Source organism: Schistosoma haematobium, chromosome 1, assembly GCF_000699445.3.
Source record: "Schistosoma haematobium chromosome 1, whole genome shotgun sequence".
NCBI lineage: Eukaryota > Metazoa > Platyhelminthes > Trematoda > Strigeidida > Schistosomatidae > Schistosoma > Schistosoma haematobium.
This window is the reverse complement of record NC_067196.1, coordinates 17888031-17905353: the sequence shown is the minus strand read 5'-3', so window position 1 is coordinate 17905353 and position 17323 is coordinate 17888031. Positions and strand designations below refer to the sequence as shown.

General features: G+C 35.0%; 1 protein-coding gene across 3 annotated transcripts in view; it reads left to right on the top strand.

Moving 5' to 3' along the window:
* Nucleotides 1-10274: 10274 nt before the first annotated feature.
* The window catches only part of MS3_00004034 (uncharacterized protein), a 60560-nt gene continuing 53511 nt past the window's right edge, over nucleotides 10275-17323 (top strand). For all 3 annotated transcript variants that reach the window (XM_051211921.1, XM_051211922.1, XM_051211919.1), the window contains exon 1: nucleotides 10275-10619. In XM_051211921.1, the coding sequence (XP_051073295.1) occupies nucleotides 10500-10619 (120 nt within the window). In that variant the 5' untranslated portion in view covers nucleotides 10275-10499. The remainder of the gene's footprint in view (nucleotides 10620-17323) is intronic.

Below are 17323 nucleotides of genomic sequence, written 5' to 3'. Positions count from 1 at the left end.
CCAGCAGATCATGGACACTATTCTGGCAGATGTTCCTGGTGTTGCTACATACCTTGACGATGTGCTCATTGTCGGCGCAACTGCTGATGAATTACATACCAGAACCCACTTAGTTCTGCAACGCCTCCAGGATAATGGTTTTCGCCTGCGCCCAGAGAAATGCCAATTCTTCTTACGTTTCGTTAAGTACCTGGGGTTTATCTTTGATGCTTTCGGACGACACCCTGATCCTCAAAATACTTACGCAATCCAACAAATGCCTGCTCCCACTGATGTCTCCTCACTGCGATCATTTTTGGGAATGATTAGCTACTATTCAGCATTCCTTCCATCACTGCATGACGTACGATATCCATTAAATCGTCTGCTAGAAAAGAATGCTACTTGGAATTGGTCAACGCAATGTGAATCAGCCTTTTCAAAACTTAAAGCCATGCTAAGTTCCAATCTTCTGCTAACCCACTACAATCCGAAACTACCCATTGTGGTTGCTGCTGACGCTTCAACACATGGACTGGGTGCCGTAATCTCACATGTCTCCCGACGGGTCAGAGAAAGCGGTGATGCACGCTTCGAGAACACTAACACCTGCTGAGAAACGCTACGGCCAGATAGAGAAGGAAGCGTTAGCCCTAATTTTTGCTGTCCGGCGATTCCACAAATTCATTTATGGGCGCCGTTTCACCTTGCTCACAGACCACAAGCCGTTGTTATCAATCTTTGGATCAAAGAAAGGCATTCCTGCCCATTCAGCTAATCGTCTTCAACGTTGGGCGTTGGCGTTATTAGGGTACGACTTCGACATCCAGTATCGACGTTCCGAAGATTTTGGTCAAGCGGATGCACTGTCCAGACTTATGAGTAACCATTCTACCACTGATGAGGACACACTCATAGCCATAGTACCAACCGAAGAGGATTCCGGTGCTACACTATTGGCGAATGCCGTTCGAGCAATGCCTGTTACCGCTGAAGATGTTCGGGAAGCTACCAGAGAAGACCCGATTATCCAAGAAGCGATCAGTTATGTTCAGAGCAGATAGCCAGTTAAGCAACTGAGTGGTGATATGCAACAATTAGCGAATCGTCTCAGCGCTCTCTGTATTGTTAACGATTGTCTGATGTTCGGTGATCGCGTAGTAATTCCAACAACCCTACTTCCCAAAGTCCTACGCCAATTCCACTCTGGACACCCAGGGATAAACCGTATGAAATCCATCGCTCGCAGCTATGCATATTGGCCAAATATGGACAAGCAGATTGTCGACTTCGTCAAAACATGTTCACATTGCCAAAAAGCTGCGAAAAATCCTCCTAAGTTGCCTCCAGTACCCTGGCCAAAGTGAGAAAAACCCTGGTCGCGAGTGCATATTGACTTCACCGGACCCCTAGATGGTACCACATATCTGATACTGGTTGACTCATACTCCAAATGGCCGGAGATATTGCCGATTGCGCCACCCTCTACAACTCGAACCATCAAACTCCTTAATCAGATCTTCGCTCAGCATGGTCTTCCAGAAACAATAGTAACATAATGGTTCACAATTCACACCTAGCCAATTCCGAGAATTTTGCCTGCAAAATTCGATCAACCATGTTCGCTCTCCGCCATATCACCCACAATCTAATGGGCAAGCTGAAAGGTTCGTTGATACATTTAAACGAGCCATGCTTAAAGCACGAGGGGAGGGGACCACAGAAGATATCATAGAACGATTCCTAGTTGCGTACCGGACGACCCCGCGTGACTTATTGCCAAACTCCAAATCCCCTGCTGAGATGCTTATGGGGCGAAGGCTACGGACAGTTCATGGTGCGATGAAACCCAAGCAAGTGGCCCAGCAAAGCCCCCAGATGAAGAATACTCGAATCCCCTACGAAGTTGGTACAAAAGTGTATGCGCGAGATTATAGACACGGATGCGATAGATGGGTAGAGGGTGAAATCACACAAAAACATGGGGATGTCATGTATGATGTCAAGGTGAACCAAGAAATCTGGACCAGGCACCACAATCAACTCAGGTCAAGGGAAGCGAAGGAGAAAGAAGCAATTACAAAACGCGTCCCACTCGACTTGCTGTTGGATACGTTTCAACTTCCGCCAATACTTCCAACAGAGACGACTAAGTCATCTACTCAAGTAGAACATCCTTCTGGTTCTGTGTGGTTGCCTCGGTGGTCGGATCGCAAAAGAAGACACCCAAAGAAACCTCAAGTAAACCCTCGGGTACGTCGCTATTAACTTTTCCAAAGAGGAGGTGTTGGGATACTCAGAAGAATATCCCAAAAACAATTTTCCGGTTAAGTCTAACGCTACTCTTGAACGTTAAATGGTGTCATTTCCCTATTGGTCGTTTCCCTACTGATCAATATTTATTTCGCGTGTCATTTTCCTATTGGTCAATATTATTTAACGTGTCATCTTTCTGTTGGTCAATATTTATAGTAATCCTAACTGTATAAATATGCATCTGTTTGTCAATCATTATTCTGCTACTCCTGACCCCATAAACGATTTTTCATCTACGGTTCGTGTTCTGATATATTGGAGATTGGGAACAGTATTGGGGTCGAACTGGGATATCTGAAGCTTGTCAATCTGTAAAATTAGAGTAGCCAACTCGCGATTCACAATACATTTAGAGCTATTAGTGACTACTGTTTCACTGTACTGTATGGTTGAACTCGACCTGTCTCTACTTTCCAATAAAACTTCAGGAACTCATCTGTAAATGAATAATTAGTAGGCTCAATATTGTAGTTATCACGTGGGAGTTTAGCGAGGATTTATCTAGTCGGAGTCTAGCTTCTACACAAGGCTTGGAAGTTCTGGTTTAGATACCTGGCGAGGTCTTTTGCAATGGCTTCTTAGCAATCTGGATTTAGGATAAGACACCCTATTAGGTAGTGGAAATTTAGTACTTCTACAATTGCACTTCCGAATTCAACTCAAGTTTAAAACCCTGAGTGATGCTCATTGTCGATGGATTTTCGTACATCTTATTTTTACATCAGGAATGCAGGATCATTCGTTTATCCACAAACTACCCTTATGTATTTTCGAAATAATTGCTTGCTGTAGTTTGTCGGTAATGATTTCTTAATTGTCAAATCTAAGTAAAGTCCTATTTTATGAAAAACTGGACTGTATATGAGAGTGGTTTTTGTTTTGTTAGCTAAATAGAATTAAATCTTCTACCTCTCGCAAACCAAACTTAGATTTTCTGGTGAAGGCATGCTTATAATTAAGGTAGTAACCGATTATTGATTTCAGACGCTTTGCCTTCAGTGGCTTAAATCTCACTCTGTAAACCTCTGTTTGGTCAGCTTGGCATTATCAACGAGGCTCATACAATTCATTGTTCAATGCTGAGTGTACAAACTTGTACTTGCCACAGTAATGACATCCAAAAAGAGTATACAACACTTCCTTTTGACTTTAAATTCCTTTTTTGTTTGGTAATATATCACATGTCATAAACTATACAGTGTGATTTAAACTACAAACTCATCTTCATTTTCAAGAAATTACGAATGGACAAAGTTATAGCAGTTAGAAAATCTTAAAATTCATGAAAATGTGTTTGATTTATTGCGATCATTTCTACTGTTTTTTATGACGATTTTGGTGAATTCATACGATAGCAGATAAAAAGCTTATAACGTTTTTGCTTTCCAATAATTCATCAGAGCAAAAAAAATGTTTATCATTAATTGACAGGTTAATATCACAAGAATGTATTTGTTTGCAGGTAGAAGTCAATAAGATTACTATAAGTAAGCTCATTAATGATATAACCTGGTACAATCAGTGTAAAATATACTCATTGCTAGTACCTTGTTTCATATCTTATATTTCAGTTCACTAACATTAGAGAATTGGTATCAAGTGTTGAATATCAATCCAGGTAAACAGTTATTACATAAAGATTCCATTAACATAAAATTAATCTGTCAAAAAGAAATGAAATATCAAAATACAATAAATCATCATTAACAATAAACAATTCTGATTTATCAAAGTATATCAATGATTTTCGGTCATTTTTAAACCACATAAGAAGCTGTGCATTAATCACATATAATCATTGGCTATAAGTAAGAGCTACATGTAAATGATTGCATAGTTACTTGTATTTCTCAATATTCAGTGAATGTCAAATTTTCATATTGTTTTCTTTCTTTCTTTCGGGTTTATTAATAATCAAAAATAATAACATTGGTTTGATTAGTTAGTTGTTAATTAAACTTACCAAAAGATTAAACAAGTAGATATGTTTCAATGTTTATAATGATAAGATACTAAACAAATTTGTAAAGCTTCTTTCATTTATAGTTTGAAGTTGAAATTGTTAAAAATTACAATTATGAATAAACTTTAGAAGCTTTAGGGTAGTAGATAGTTTTGTATCAGCTTTGAAAAGTAAACTCATGTCGTCAGTCTTATTAAATTTTGTTACTCAGTTTTACAATGATCTATTTTTATGACGGATGTATCATTGAGTTTTAAAAATGATATACAATTAATGATGTGCCTGAGATGAGTAAAAATGAGTTAGAGTAAATATTAACAATTTTGTAAGTGAACGTAGGATATGTAAATGTATTTTTCACTTCACTTCCTTTACGCCTGTTACTCATCGTGGAGGAGCGTAGGCCGCCTACCGGCACTCTCTATCCAAGCCTGTCCTGGACAATCCTTCCCAGTTGTTATTCATCCTTTTCATATCTGCTTCCCGACGTAGTGTGTTCTTTGGCCTTCCTCTTTTCCGCCTTCCTTCAGGATTCCAAGTTAGGGCTTGTCTCGTGATGCAGTTTGACGATTTGCGTAGTGTATGTCCTATCCATTTCCATGGTCTTTTCCTAATTTCCTCTTCAGCTGGGAGCTGGTTTGTTCTCTCCCACAGAAGGCTATTGCTGATGGTATCCGGCCAATGGATGTTGAGTATCTTGCGTAGACAGTTATTTATAAATACTTGTACTTTCTTGATTGTGGTTGTTGTAGTTCTCCAAGTTTCAGCTCCATACAGTAGAATTGCCTTGACGTTCGTATTGAAGATTCTCACTTTGATATTGGTTGAAAGTTGTTTTGAGTTCCATATGTTCTTCAATTGTAGGAATGCGGCCCTTGCTTTGCCAATCCTCGCCTTTACGTCTGCATCTGAACCTCCTTGTTCATCGATGATGCTTCCCAGATATGTGAAGGATTCTACATCTTCCAGAGTTTCGCCATCAAGAGTGATTGGATTGCTGTTCTCCGCTTTGAATTGGAGGACCTTGGTTTTCTCTTTGTGTATGCTGAGGCCTACTGATGCAGAGACTGCTGCTACACTGGCTGTCTTCATCTGCATCTGTTCGTGTGTACGTGATAGGAGGGCTAGGTCATCTGCGTAGTCCAAATCGTCTAATTGATTCTGAGCTGTCCATTGTATTCCGTGTTTTCCTTCAGATGTCGAGGTCTTCATAATCCAGTCGACCACCAGAAGAAAGAGGAAGGGAGAGAGTAGGCAACCTTGTCTGAATCTGGTCCTTATCGGAATGCATCTGACAGCTGTCCTCTATGCACGACCTTGCACTGTAGTCCGTCGTATGAGTTCTGGATAATATTGACAATCTTCTCAGGAACTCCGTAGTGTCGAAGAAGTTTCCATAACGTCCTCCTATCTACACTGTCAAATGCCTTCTCATAATCAATGAAGTTGATGTACAGTGACGAGTTCCACTCAACTGATTGTTCGACGATGATCCGTAGTGTCGCAATTTGGTCTGTGCACGACCGATCCTTACGGAATCCAGCTTGTTGATCTCGAAGTTTGGCGTCTACTGAATCTTTCATCCGGTTCAGCAACACTCTGTTAAGGACGTTCCCAGGTACTGACAGTAGTGTAATGCCTCTGTAGTTTTCACATTTGCTCAGATCTCCTTTCTTTGGAATCTTGACGAGGTGTCCTTCTTTCCAGTCCATCAGCACTTGTTCCTCCCCCCAAATCTTTTTGAATAGAAGGTAAAGCATGTTTATAGTTACTTCGATGTCTGGCTTCAGTGCTTCGGCTGGTATGTTGTCGGGTCCTGCTGCTTTCCCGTTCTTGATTTGTCTGATGCCCATTCTGATTTCTTTCGTCGTTGGTGGATTGACATATATAGGAAGATCTGTGTGCGCTGCTTCGATGTCTGGTGGATTCATTGGAGCTGGCCTATTCAGGATTTCCTCGAAGTATTCTACCCATCTGTTCCGCTGTTATTGAATTTCAGTGATTGGCCTGCCTTCTTTGTCCTTGATCAGTCTCTCTGGTTTACTGTATTTCCCTGATAGTTTCTTCGTTGTATCGTGAAGCTGTTTCATATTTCCTTCTCTTGCAGCTTTTCCCGCCATTGTTGCTAGTTCTTCCACGTATTTCTTCTTGTCGGCTCTAATGCTCCTCTTCACTTGCTTGTTTGCTTCTATGTACTTAGCTTGTGCTTGGACTTTCTCTGTTCGTGTTCGGCTGTTGTTAATTGCTGTCTTCTTGTTCTTCCTTTCTTTGATCTTGTCCAGTGTTTCTATAGAGATCCATTCCTTATGATGATGCTTCGTGAGGCCCAGAACCTCTTGACACGTTGAAGTTAATGCTTCCTTGATACCTTTCCAGTTGTCCTCTATAATAGTTTCTTCTTCCTTCAGTAGATTGTGTAAGGCTTGGAACCTGTTGTTGAGTGCTATCTTGAATTCATTGAGTTTGTCAGTATCTCGAAGGAAGGCTGTATTGAACCTTTGTAGTTCTGTTTGTCCACTTGTCCAGTTCTTCTTTAGCTTCAGTTTTAAATTGACCACAACTAGGTGGTGATCTGAAGCTATGTCAACTCCTCTCCTGGTTCTCACATCTTCCATTGTCCTTCGGAACTTTTTATTGATGCAAATATGATCTATCTGGTTCTCTGTGGTGTGGTCCGGTGAGGTCCATGTAGCTTTGTATATACGTTTGTGTGGAAATACTGCGCCGCCTGTGACCAATTTGTTGAATGCACACAGATTTGCAAATCTTTCCCCATCTTCGTTTCTCTCTTCCAGTCAGTCCATGTCGTCCCATGATATCTCCATATTCGGTGTTGTCTATTCCGACTTTGGCGTTTAGATCTCCCATCAGAATGGTGAGGTCCTTTCTTGGGCACTTCTCTATGGTTGATTGCAGCCTCTCATAGAATTGATCTTTAATGTCGTCATTGCTATCATTGATGGGTGCATAACATTGGATAATATTCATTGTGATCCCCTCTTTCTTTGTTTTGAATGATGCTTTGATGATTCTGAATCCGTGAGATTCCCATTCTACAAGTGCATTTCGCACTACTTTGGACAGCATTAGAGCAAATCCCTAAGTGTGTGGAGCATTTTCCTCCTCGTGACCGGAGTATAGTATCATGTCTCCCGTATTTAGCCATTGTTGTCCAGCTTGGGTCCAATCGGTTTCGCTGATTCCCAGTACTGCCATGTTGTATCTCCTCATTTCCGTCGTTATTTGACTGGTCTTCCCGGTCTCCCACATTGTCCGGCCGTTCCATGTACCTATAAAAATTGTTGCTCTGGTCGTTAGAAAGGGCGTCGGCCTCGTGGGTTTCAAAGGAACTCGGCTTTCACCATGAGACGTCATAGTACTTCCAAATGAAGACCTAACTCCCAGGGCGGAGTTTAAATGGTTTGAATTATTTTTACTGGTTAGCGTTTTTTAGCGACTTGATTTTCTGCGGGATGGGGTCGCTAACCCCATGCCCAACCCTCCTTCTTTACTCGGGCATGGGACTGGCAGTAACTCTAGACGAGCTACAGGCGGAGTTAAATGTATTTTTGCCTAATCTTAGTAGTTTTACACACAGTTTGAAAGATGACGATTTAAAATTATCTTCACCTGAAAGACATATTATTAAATATAATTTACAGATAGATATTTCTAAGGTGATTTTCTTCACCGACGGATAACAGCATGGGTTGCTGACCACTATAGTGATCATTTGGGATTCATCTATGATAAACAAACTTTTTTGGACATTAAATCTTTGAGTTTGACTGTGAGCACGACTACTGATTCAAATTCTAATGATTACCATTTGTAACCAAAGTTTATTCGTGTTATGGGGAGTGGATACATGTTCTATGAAACAAATGTTGATGGTGACAGTCACTTAACAGTCACACTGAATGAAAACCATATATAAATTGTTCGAATCTTAACAGAATCATATATGAAAAACAAATATTTCTCTTAAGAATATATCGTACTGCCACAGAAGATGATGATAATGATGATAGACTCTATTCCAAATAGTGGTATCACTGAGCGTTTGATTGAATTGCACTCGGTGAAACCTAACTAGGATCGTGAATATCCGTATCCAATCAGTAATTAAGGTTGTGCAGTAAACCTGAAGTGACAGATGAATGGAAACGTCATTTACTATATAATTGACTGAACCAAACTAAGTAGAATTAGGTTCGAAATCTCAATTTTCTAATACATTTGTTTACGTAAGAAACATTGAGACACACATCAATCAATGAATTATCACTTCTTAAGTTTAAAATGTTTAGATATTACTCAGAAATCAACTGTTTATATGTAATCGTAAAGATTTACTAAGTTTGACATTCTCAACAAAATCTAATCGTTGACATTATTCAAAATAGCACCTTAGACTATACCAGAATACACAGCATCTAATTTTTTGACAACTTTTAGTCGAATATATGCGTGACAAGTGGATTGGGGGAGTAAAATAGTACTTTGAACTGTATCAACTTCAGAATAAGAATTAAAACAAATATTATCAATTTTTCTAAAAGGAGCATTATATAAAATGAGTATGAAAAAGTATTAAAATATGATCGAATAAATGGATTCATAATAGACTAAAGGTAACAATATCATCTTGTTTGATATGTCATGTTTGATATTAAACCAGTACAACTGGAAAGTTTCCAGTTAGAACAAAACTCCTATGAAATGTTTTGTGATTTTCCAGATGTGATATCAGTCAATGATGAAAATTATCAAATAATTAAGTTGTCTTTGATATAGAATAAGTAAACATACCATTAATTTAATTTTTCCATTCAGTGAAAATATAAATATCTCGTGTTACGTCCTTGATCTGTCTACTCACTTTTATGCAGAGGATACTTGTCTAATCTAGATTAAGACCTTGACGCGATAGGCTGACTGGCATAACCTTGAGGCTAGTAAGTGTGAGTTCGAAACGGGGTAGGGAGAAGAAAACTATTCTATCACCTAATTATCTGCAAGCACGCGAGTGAGAAGATGACAAGTTAACTAGATAACTACTTGACTTATTACCGATTCCGATCAGTGTAAAAAGTTACATGAATACATAGATGACTAACCCGACAACAACGTACAATAATTAGGAAAATCCAATTATATCCAAAACTGGGGATTAGCGTAGAAAATAGAGTATAAAATAATACGTTTAAATTACAATAGCTTTGAAACAAAAAGGGCTATGTCAGTGAATTATACATAAAACGAAAGCTTATGATCTTTAGAATAGACTAAAAGACAAAAATAAATGTTACTGTTTTACAAGCTTTGAATTAAATGAAATAACGTCCGTAGTTTGTTAAGGCTTCTTGTTTCTCTGTTCACATTATCTCGTAAATTTTATTTCCTTCATACATACAGTATAAATTGATAGACAATTTATCTTAAACTTTCCAACCAAATAATTTGACTGTAATGTGTTTTAAGAAATCTCCTGTTAATATAACTGAAAATATTATATGGATCAGTAGTATAGTGAAAGTTGTGAATACATATTATTAATAAGTAGTATTATATATATGATAGGTTTGAATAATTTTTTCCGGTTAGCGTTTTTTTAGCGAGTTATTTTTCTACGGGATGGGGTCGCTAAGCCCATGCCCAACCCTCCTTCTTTACTCGGGCATGAGACCGGTAGTAGCTCCTGGAGGGACTCCATTTTATCAATAAAAAACAAACAAACAAACAGATTTTTCATTCATATTAATAAAACTCATCAATAATTGTATTCACATCAAAAAGTTTCAGTTGTTCCTTCTTTTCTTTTAATAATAAGTAATATGTAAAGTAACTTAGATACATACAAATATACATGTGAATTTCATAAAACACACGTGATCGATCACATTGATTTCATTCACTTATGATTGGTTGTTTAAGTATCCTGTTACTATATCAATGACTATCACAATGGAAAGTGTTTTTTTTCTTCTTTACTAAGTATTAATTGATTATTTTCATTTGCACATAAAATACAATGAATTACTCTTTTATTTTACTACAACATATTAGAATACAACCGATAAATCTCTTTTATATATAGTTAATCATAGAAATATACATCATGTCAATTCATTATAATAGTGGTTGATAAATTACGTGATAGGTTATTCAGTTGATTTACTGTCATTGGTGTTGATTTTGTTTGTCTATAATCAATTGAAGAGAGAGAAAAAAAGAATGAATGAAATTTATTTATAAATTTAAAGAAATGTGTACTCATTGTCATTGGACTCCAATTGCAATGCCAGAGATGTATGGAGTTATATTTGGTGAACATGCGGGTCTTATCCATGCTTGCTCTGTAAGTTATTGCAATAAATTATATTTGATATATTTTATATTGCATATATTCTGGTAATATTTTTAAAAAGAAATGATGATAGTTGGTTGAATAGATATGATTATTGAGCAGATGATGAATTCTTAAGATTCTTGATAATTATATTAATAGGGCATTAAATGGTAGATAAGTAAATTACTCTTAACTACTGATAATTATTTTCTCTAAAAGTATAAATAAACATTCAAAACAGAGAGCTCTATTGACTATAACTCTTTAATAATTGGTTTATATAGCTTTATAAACACTTAAAGTATTCATTACTTTCTTTTCACATTATGAAGCTTCTAGATCCTTTTCATTCTTAACTGAGTTAGATATATCAATAGAACTTATAGTCAAAAATGTTGAATAACTTAATTATTTTAGACAATAACTACAAACTGTAAAACACTAGTCAGTTATCTTATGAAGATTTACAGACGATTGGTAACATCTTGGTATTTATGTTTATTTAACGAATATGCATTCAATAGTCTTATAGAAATATTGATATTAGGGTTACAGGCAAAACAAAACGAATGATTGAAGCACTTAGTTAATAACAATAAGACATTTTACTATGCTTCGAAAAGTATGATTTTTAATGAATTTATATGTTAAAAACTAGTATATAATCGTGATCATTATAAAGACAGAATGAAATGTATTCTGATTTGATTTATTTTAATGCGTTGGGATCAAAGAAAGCTTGTAAATCTTTCAAGGACTTACATTCTCTAATGATTGATCAAACAAACAATATTTAGAATAGAGTTAGTCAGTTGAACCAATATGTGTTTAACGTGATTTTAAATAAAAGCGAAACTGATTCATAGTTGAATTTGCACATTCAGTCTTTATGGTATTCATTTACTTATTTGTTAAGCTACTCATAAAAATCTACATCATTCACAGAGTGTTTCGATTAAACTGAAAATATCAATATCATACTTCTAGGGTGAATTTACATGTTTTAAAGAAAACTTTTACATGAGTTTATCCACACAAAAATAATCAATTTATTGTGGTGATTTCAATCACAATCGTTAGTAAGCATTATTTTACCATTTTGAAGTCTACAACCTTTTGTCATTTCCTACCTTTCAGTATTTTTATGTAAGTTACTTACTTACTTACGCCTGTTACTCGTCGTTGAGGGGCTTAGGCCGCCAACCAGCACTGCCCATCTAACCCTGTCCTGTGAAATCCTTTCCAGCTCTTTCCAGTTGTTATTTATCCTTTTCACATCTGCTTCTATTTTTATCTAAGTTAGTCGACGGTAAATAAGAGATTAAATAACTAGAAAAATAATTATCACCTACTAACAAGGTTTCTGTGCAGTTTTCATTGATCATTTTTGTGACATTGATTTAGATAGCTGAGTGAGTATTTACTCTATTGATATCCCAATTCTGTATTGCTGTCTAGTAACAATTAGCAAGAAATCTAGGTTTAAAACTTCCTAAATACTGACTTCAACTGCAAAAAATTAAAATAGGATGCTTAAATGGAATTTAATTAATAAAATTTAGTATGGGTTTGTGATTGAGACCATGAATCAATCAATGTTAGACCACCACTGAAGACTTAGAAGCACCAGACGGCCGTTTCGTCCTAGTATAGGACTCCTCAGTAGTGTGGAGATTTAATCATTTGAATGGTTGGCTATAATTTTAATCATTTTCGCCATTGCTCCATGATTTATGTTGTTAATTTGCAATGTGGACGTAATAGTTAAGTTATTCATTGTAGCTTTAATACGTACTGAAGGATGAAGATTTTAGAGCTGAGCTCGATAGTCGGGTCGTGAAGCTTTTGTTATCTTTCTAGACATGAAAGAACATAACACCATCGAGTAACTATGGATAAAAACCATTTTCTTTGTCGATTATTGTCAGATTTAAAAGTGAATAAATATAACTGGATATAAAAGCGTCAATCTTCCACACTTGTCATGTGGCATTACTCAGTTCTTGATAGAAGTCACTTTCGAAATATATTGAAGAGAAGACACTTTAGGACACCATCATCATCATAAAATTGACATAAATCCTAACAAGTTACCTAACTAATTAGTCATGATCGAAAGCGTTATAATGAAATTTCCAAAAAAAATGGTTGTTCACAGAAAATATAGTCCCAAAGAATAAATAAAATAAAAGATAAATAAAATCGTTTTTCGTGTTTTGTCTAAGTGCAGCAACTTAGATGTATCCTAGTACAAATCTGAAAAACTTATCTATCACATTTTGGAAACCATCTTTATTTCTCAGATTCTTATCTCGATCATTCAGCGATTTTGTCGGGGCCGTTTTTATTTATTCAAATTACATTCAGGCACTTTCAGAACTAGACTGAATAACAGAAGTGATCGATGAGTAGCATTATTGTTGTTTTATTTTAAAATTTTTGTTTACTCATTTCTGCTGGTCAACTTGCCAAAGTTTTACCTAAACCGGTTAATTCCCCAAATAAAAGATTTTAACTTAAGATACCAGCTATCACTCCATTGTTTCAAGATGTACCATTTCAAACTTATGCATCAAGTATAAACCGATTTTCTAAAGGACGTGAGAGTAACCTTACTGTTGAGTTACGACTAGTACGAAGTTTGTGCTTAAAAACAGCCTACTTGTGATTTTTCCTGGTGAACCTTATTCTGATTTCATTCACAAAAACTATTTAAAGCTACCTAGACTGTTTATCATTTCAACTCTATGGTTATATTCAATTGATGTTAACCTCTTAAAAACAACATAAGTTTTAAGCGATAGATTCTAACAAACTTTTCTACAATCATTTCATAACATCTCACCCTTTCAAATGAAATTCGGTTTTGGCAGAGTATACTTGAAATAGAAAAAATAATGTATGAGTACTTAACATCATTCCCCTGTCTATATAAGACAATTATTTGGCATGATATTTATTTCATATGGTATTTTCTTCAATAAAAAATATGTATGTCAGTCATTTTTGTAGAAAGCAAATATTAGTACATGAATGATAGATTGTTTTATGTTCTACTATGAATTTATCAGAACAGTTAATTATATGAAATGATATAACTACGCAAAGAAACATTATCCAAAACAGACTGTAAGAGGCGCTTATATATTGCTTCGCCTCTAATTATAATTAAACAAAACCAGAGGTATATTCGATCTTATATCGGAATAACATCATTTATAGACAAATTAGTTTGGTTAAAATTTTCTACATTATAGTGAAGAAAAACTGTTTATGTTCATACGGATCTTTCGAATGTGGTTTTTGTTACAACTGACATAAGTTGAACGAAATTTAAATATCTGTGATCACTGGATAGTGGTGTCATGAATCTATGAAGTAGCTTGATAATAAAAATCCAAACAGAGTCTTAAAAAGAAAATGATTATTTAGCAGTGCGGATCTTTGAATTCTGACTCAATTAGCTAAGGATATTATGTCCACCTCAGGAAGTCTTAGGTTCAATCCCACATCGTATTGTGGTAGCACACAATTGAAGAGTCTCCTGCTAGATTGAAATACTTGCCTACTGCTTTCTATTCTTCAATGATTCTACATCTATCAATATGCATGAAGACTACCTCCATAATATATGAAGTCTCCACAAATTCCCTTGAATCTCTTTTAAATAAAAGTAATCAATATCGTCTGTTGAAAACATCAACTTCACTTCGGTTATTAGATTAAAAATATATGTAGAAACCGCTTACTATGATATTATCAAATAACCTACCAGTATACAAAACACTTTTTCTACTGTTATACCCCTGTTTGCTCAGATTCATGTATGATTTGTTAATTGTTTGTCGAATCAATACTCCACATTTAAAAATGAATTTAGTAGAATGTTTAGTGTAGATATCTCACATGGACTTAATGAAGCTCCCTTTCTAAAGATTACTTTTTCACCCTTTTTTATCATTCACTAATTTCTATGGTTGTTGTTTTTCGAAAACGTTTTGTGAGTGAAGATTTAAGTATACTTATCTAATATTTAATGCTCACTTAATTTCAGTCATTTGTTAATTCGATAAATCTAAATCTTTGAACATTAAAGACAATCAAGACACTGAAAACACTTATTAAAGTATATTTCATTGGAAATATTAGATTCATTTTAGAAAACTGAAAACTATAAATGATTGCTTCTCAATAAATAATGGCATAATCGAATACCAAAAAGAACTAGATACCTAGTCTAAAATGAATAAAATTGGTTAATCAATCAATAACATGAAAGAAGAGATGTAATCTAGGCATCCGTCAAGTTCAAATCTTGATTTACATGATCTCAAACATTTCGAAGTAAAAAAAAAAACTTCTGACACACATATAAGATAATTTTAAATCGGTCTATAAAGTTAGGATTTGAAATGTGATTGAATAATTCTTTGTTAATTACAGAAATTATTAAAATATACGTTTAATCAACTCAAAACGTTGTATCTTCAACAGACAATAGAATAAAGTAATTTAAGTTCTGATTATTGGTTCTATGTAGTATAAATTATCAAATAATTATTAATTGAAGTTAGACGTTAACACTATTGGATGCCAGTTCAGTGGTCTAGAGGTTAAGGGTTCGCTTGTGAAACTTATAGGTCCTGGGTTCGAATCTCGCGAGGTGGAATTGTGGATACGCACTACTGAGGAGTCCCACAATAGGACGAAACGGCCATCCAACGCTTCCAGATTTTCCATGGTGGTTCAGTTTCAATTGACTCATGATCTCAACTATTTAAACAGTTATTAGTTCAGTAGTGTTTATTTTCTCAAAAGAACATAGTCTCACATCACTATGAATTCTCTATTTAATTCGATATCAATACAAAAAAAGAAAACGAATTGATAAAGTACACCACTGCTTATTCATGTAAAATATATTGATCGCATACAAATTTATGTGTAAAATACACGTGAGTAAATTGACTACTCAAGAGATTGATTAATTACTTTATACACAAAACGTATATAGTCATAGTGATAGATTATGAAAAGTGACATATATATATATATATATATATATATATATATATATATATATAATTTGTTGGAAAAACGTGTACAAAAGATTTATTTAAAGATTGTTTTCATTTACAAATTGGTTAAATCTAACTTTTATGCCATTTTGCTATGAGTTGTAGAATAAAAAGTAAACCAGATAGTAGCTGGATAGTTAAATAAGAAATTTCGTCTAAATTTGATCGAATAGTTTCATAGTTTCATTTGGGCGCGAATGAATTTGATATAAATTCAACATTTCACCTAGTAATGTGATCCAAGCTTGTTTTTTAAGAAAATATAATCAAAATTATCGATAATTTTGATGTTTGATTATATTTCCTTGAAAAAGATTGGACTAAAATTGCCAGGCAAAACGTTGGATTTACTTCAAATTCATTCGTTGAGATTTTACAAATACATTCTTTCGCTTTCATAGCTGGATAGTTGTTTCAATAGAGATTGAAACTCTTCAAAAATATGAACACATAAGTGTGAAGTATATTATCAACGATTTGATATAAGGTGTCAACTAATGTTATAAATCGTCATTAAGAATGTATAAAACTCTATAAAGCCATTGAATTAAGTTTTTAAAAAAGAAAGTTAGTTTATGAAAGATTAATATTCATTTAATAAGATCTAGAAATGTTATCATCATGGTTTCTTTAGAGTAGTTGCTGACAATTAGTTTTAAATTATAATAAATCCATCTTTGCATATAATGCTTATGAATTAAGGGCTATATCGAAGCAATACGCATAGTATGTACATACTACAATAAGAGACTGATCAATTATAGTCCTAAACATCAATGAGAAGATTCAAACAAACAATATTAAGTGAATCTACATTGAAATGTTTATCTACATTTAACTATTCTTCAATTAATTTTATCCACTTGATAATGTAATAGATTTTTAAATCAATCATTTTTTGTTTATAAACTACTTAATAAAACTTGATTTTTTTATTTATTTAAAAGGTTTACAAGTGAAAGATTGGAATTTTTATGATGTTAAGAATGAGTTCATTTTTAATAAAATAAGCTTGGTAAATAACCGTAGATTGATAAACATCAAAAAGTTTTAGAACAATTAGTCCCTTTATCAGAATGGGTTTTGTGGAGATTTTTAGAAATTTCACTAGTTGAAATCATGAGTCAATTGAAGCTAGACTACCATGGAACACTTGGGAGCAATGGAGGGCCGTTTCGTCCTAGTATGGGAGTCCTCAGCAGTGTGTATCCACGATCCCGCCTCCCGCGAGGTCCGAACCCACGACCTGTCAGTCTCGTGCCAGTCTGGACGGCTCCAGTGCTTCCAGGTTTTCTATGGTGGTCTAGCTTCAATTGACTCATGATTTCAATTGGTCTCGTTGATAAATTTCGATAATGCAATGAGAAGACGAAGCTTATCAGAATTATGTGATATATTCGCGCAATACATTGGTATGTGTCCACCTACCCTTTAATTGCAAATCACGATTGCTCCTCCCTATGTACGTGTTTCCACACATACATGTAAATTGATAGACGCAATGGGATGTGATCAGATTGTTCGAAATGTATTGCGCAAATATATCACATAATTCTGATAAACTTCGTCTTCTCATTGCATTATCGAAAAAGTTTTAGATTTATATGGGGGATTTATGAAACTTATTTACTTTTT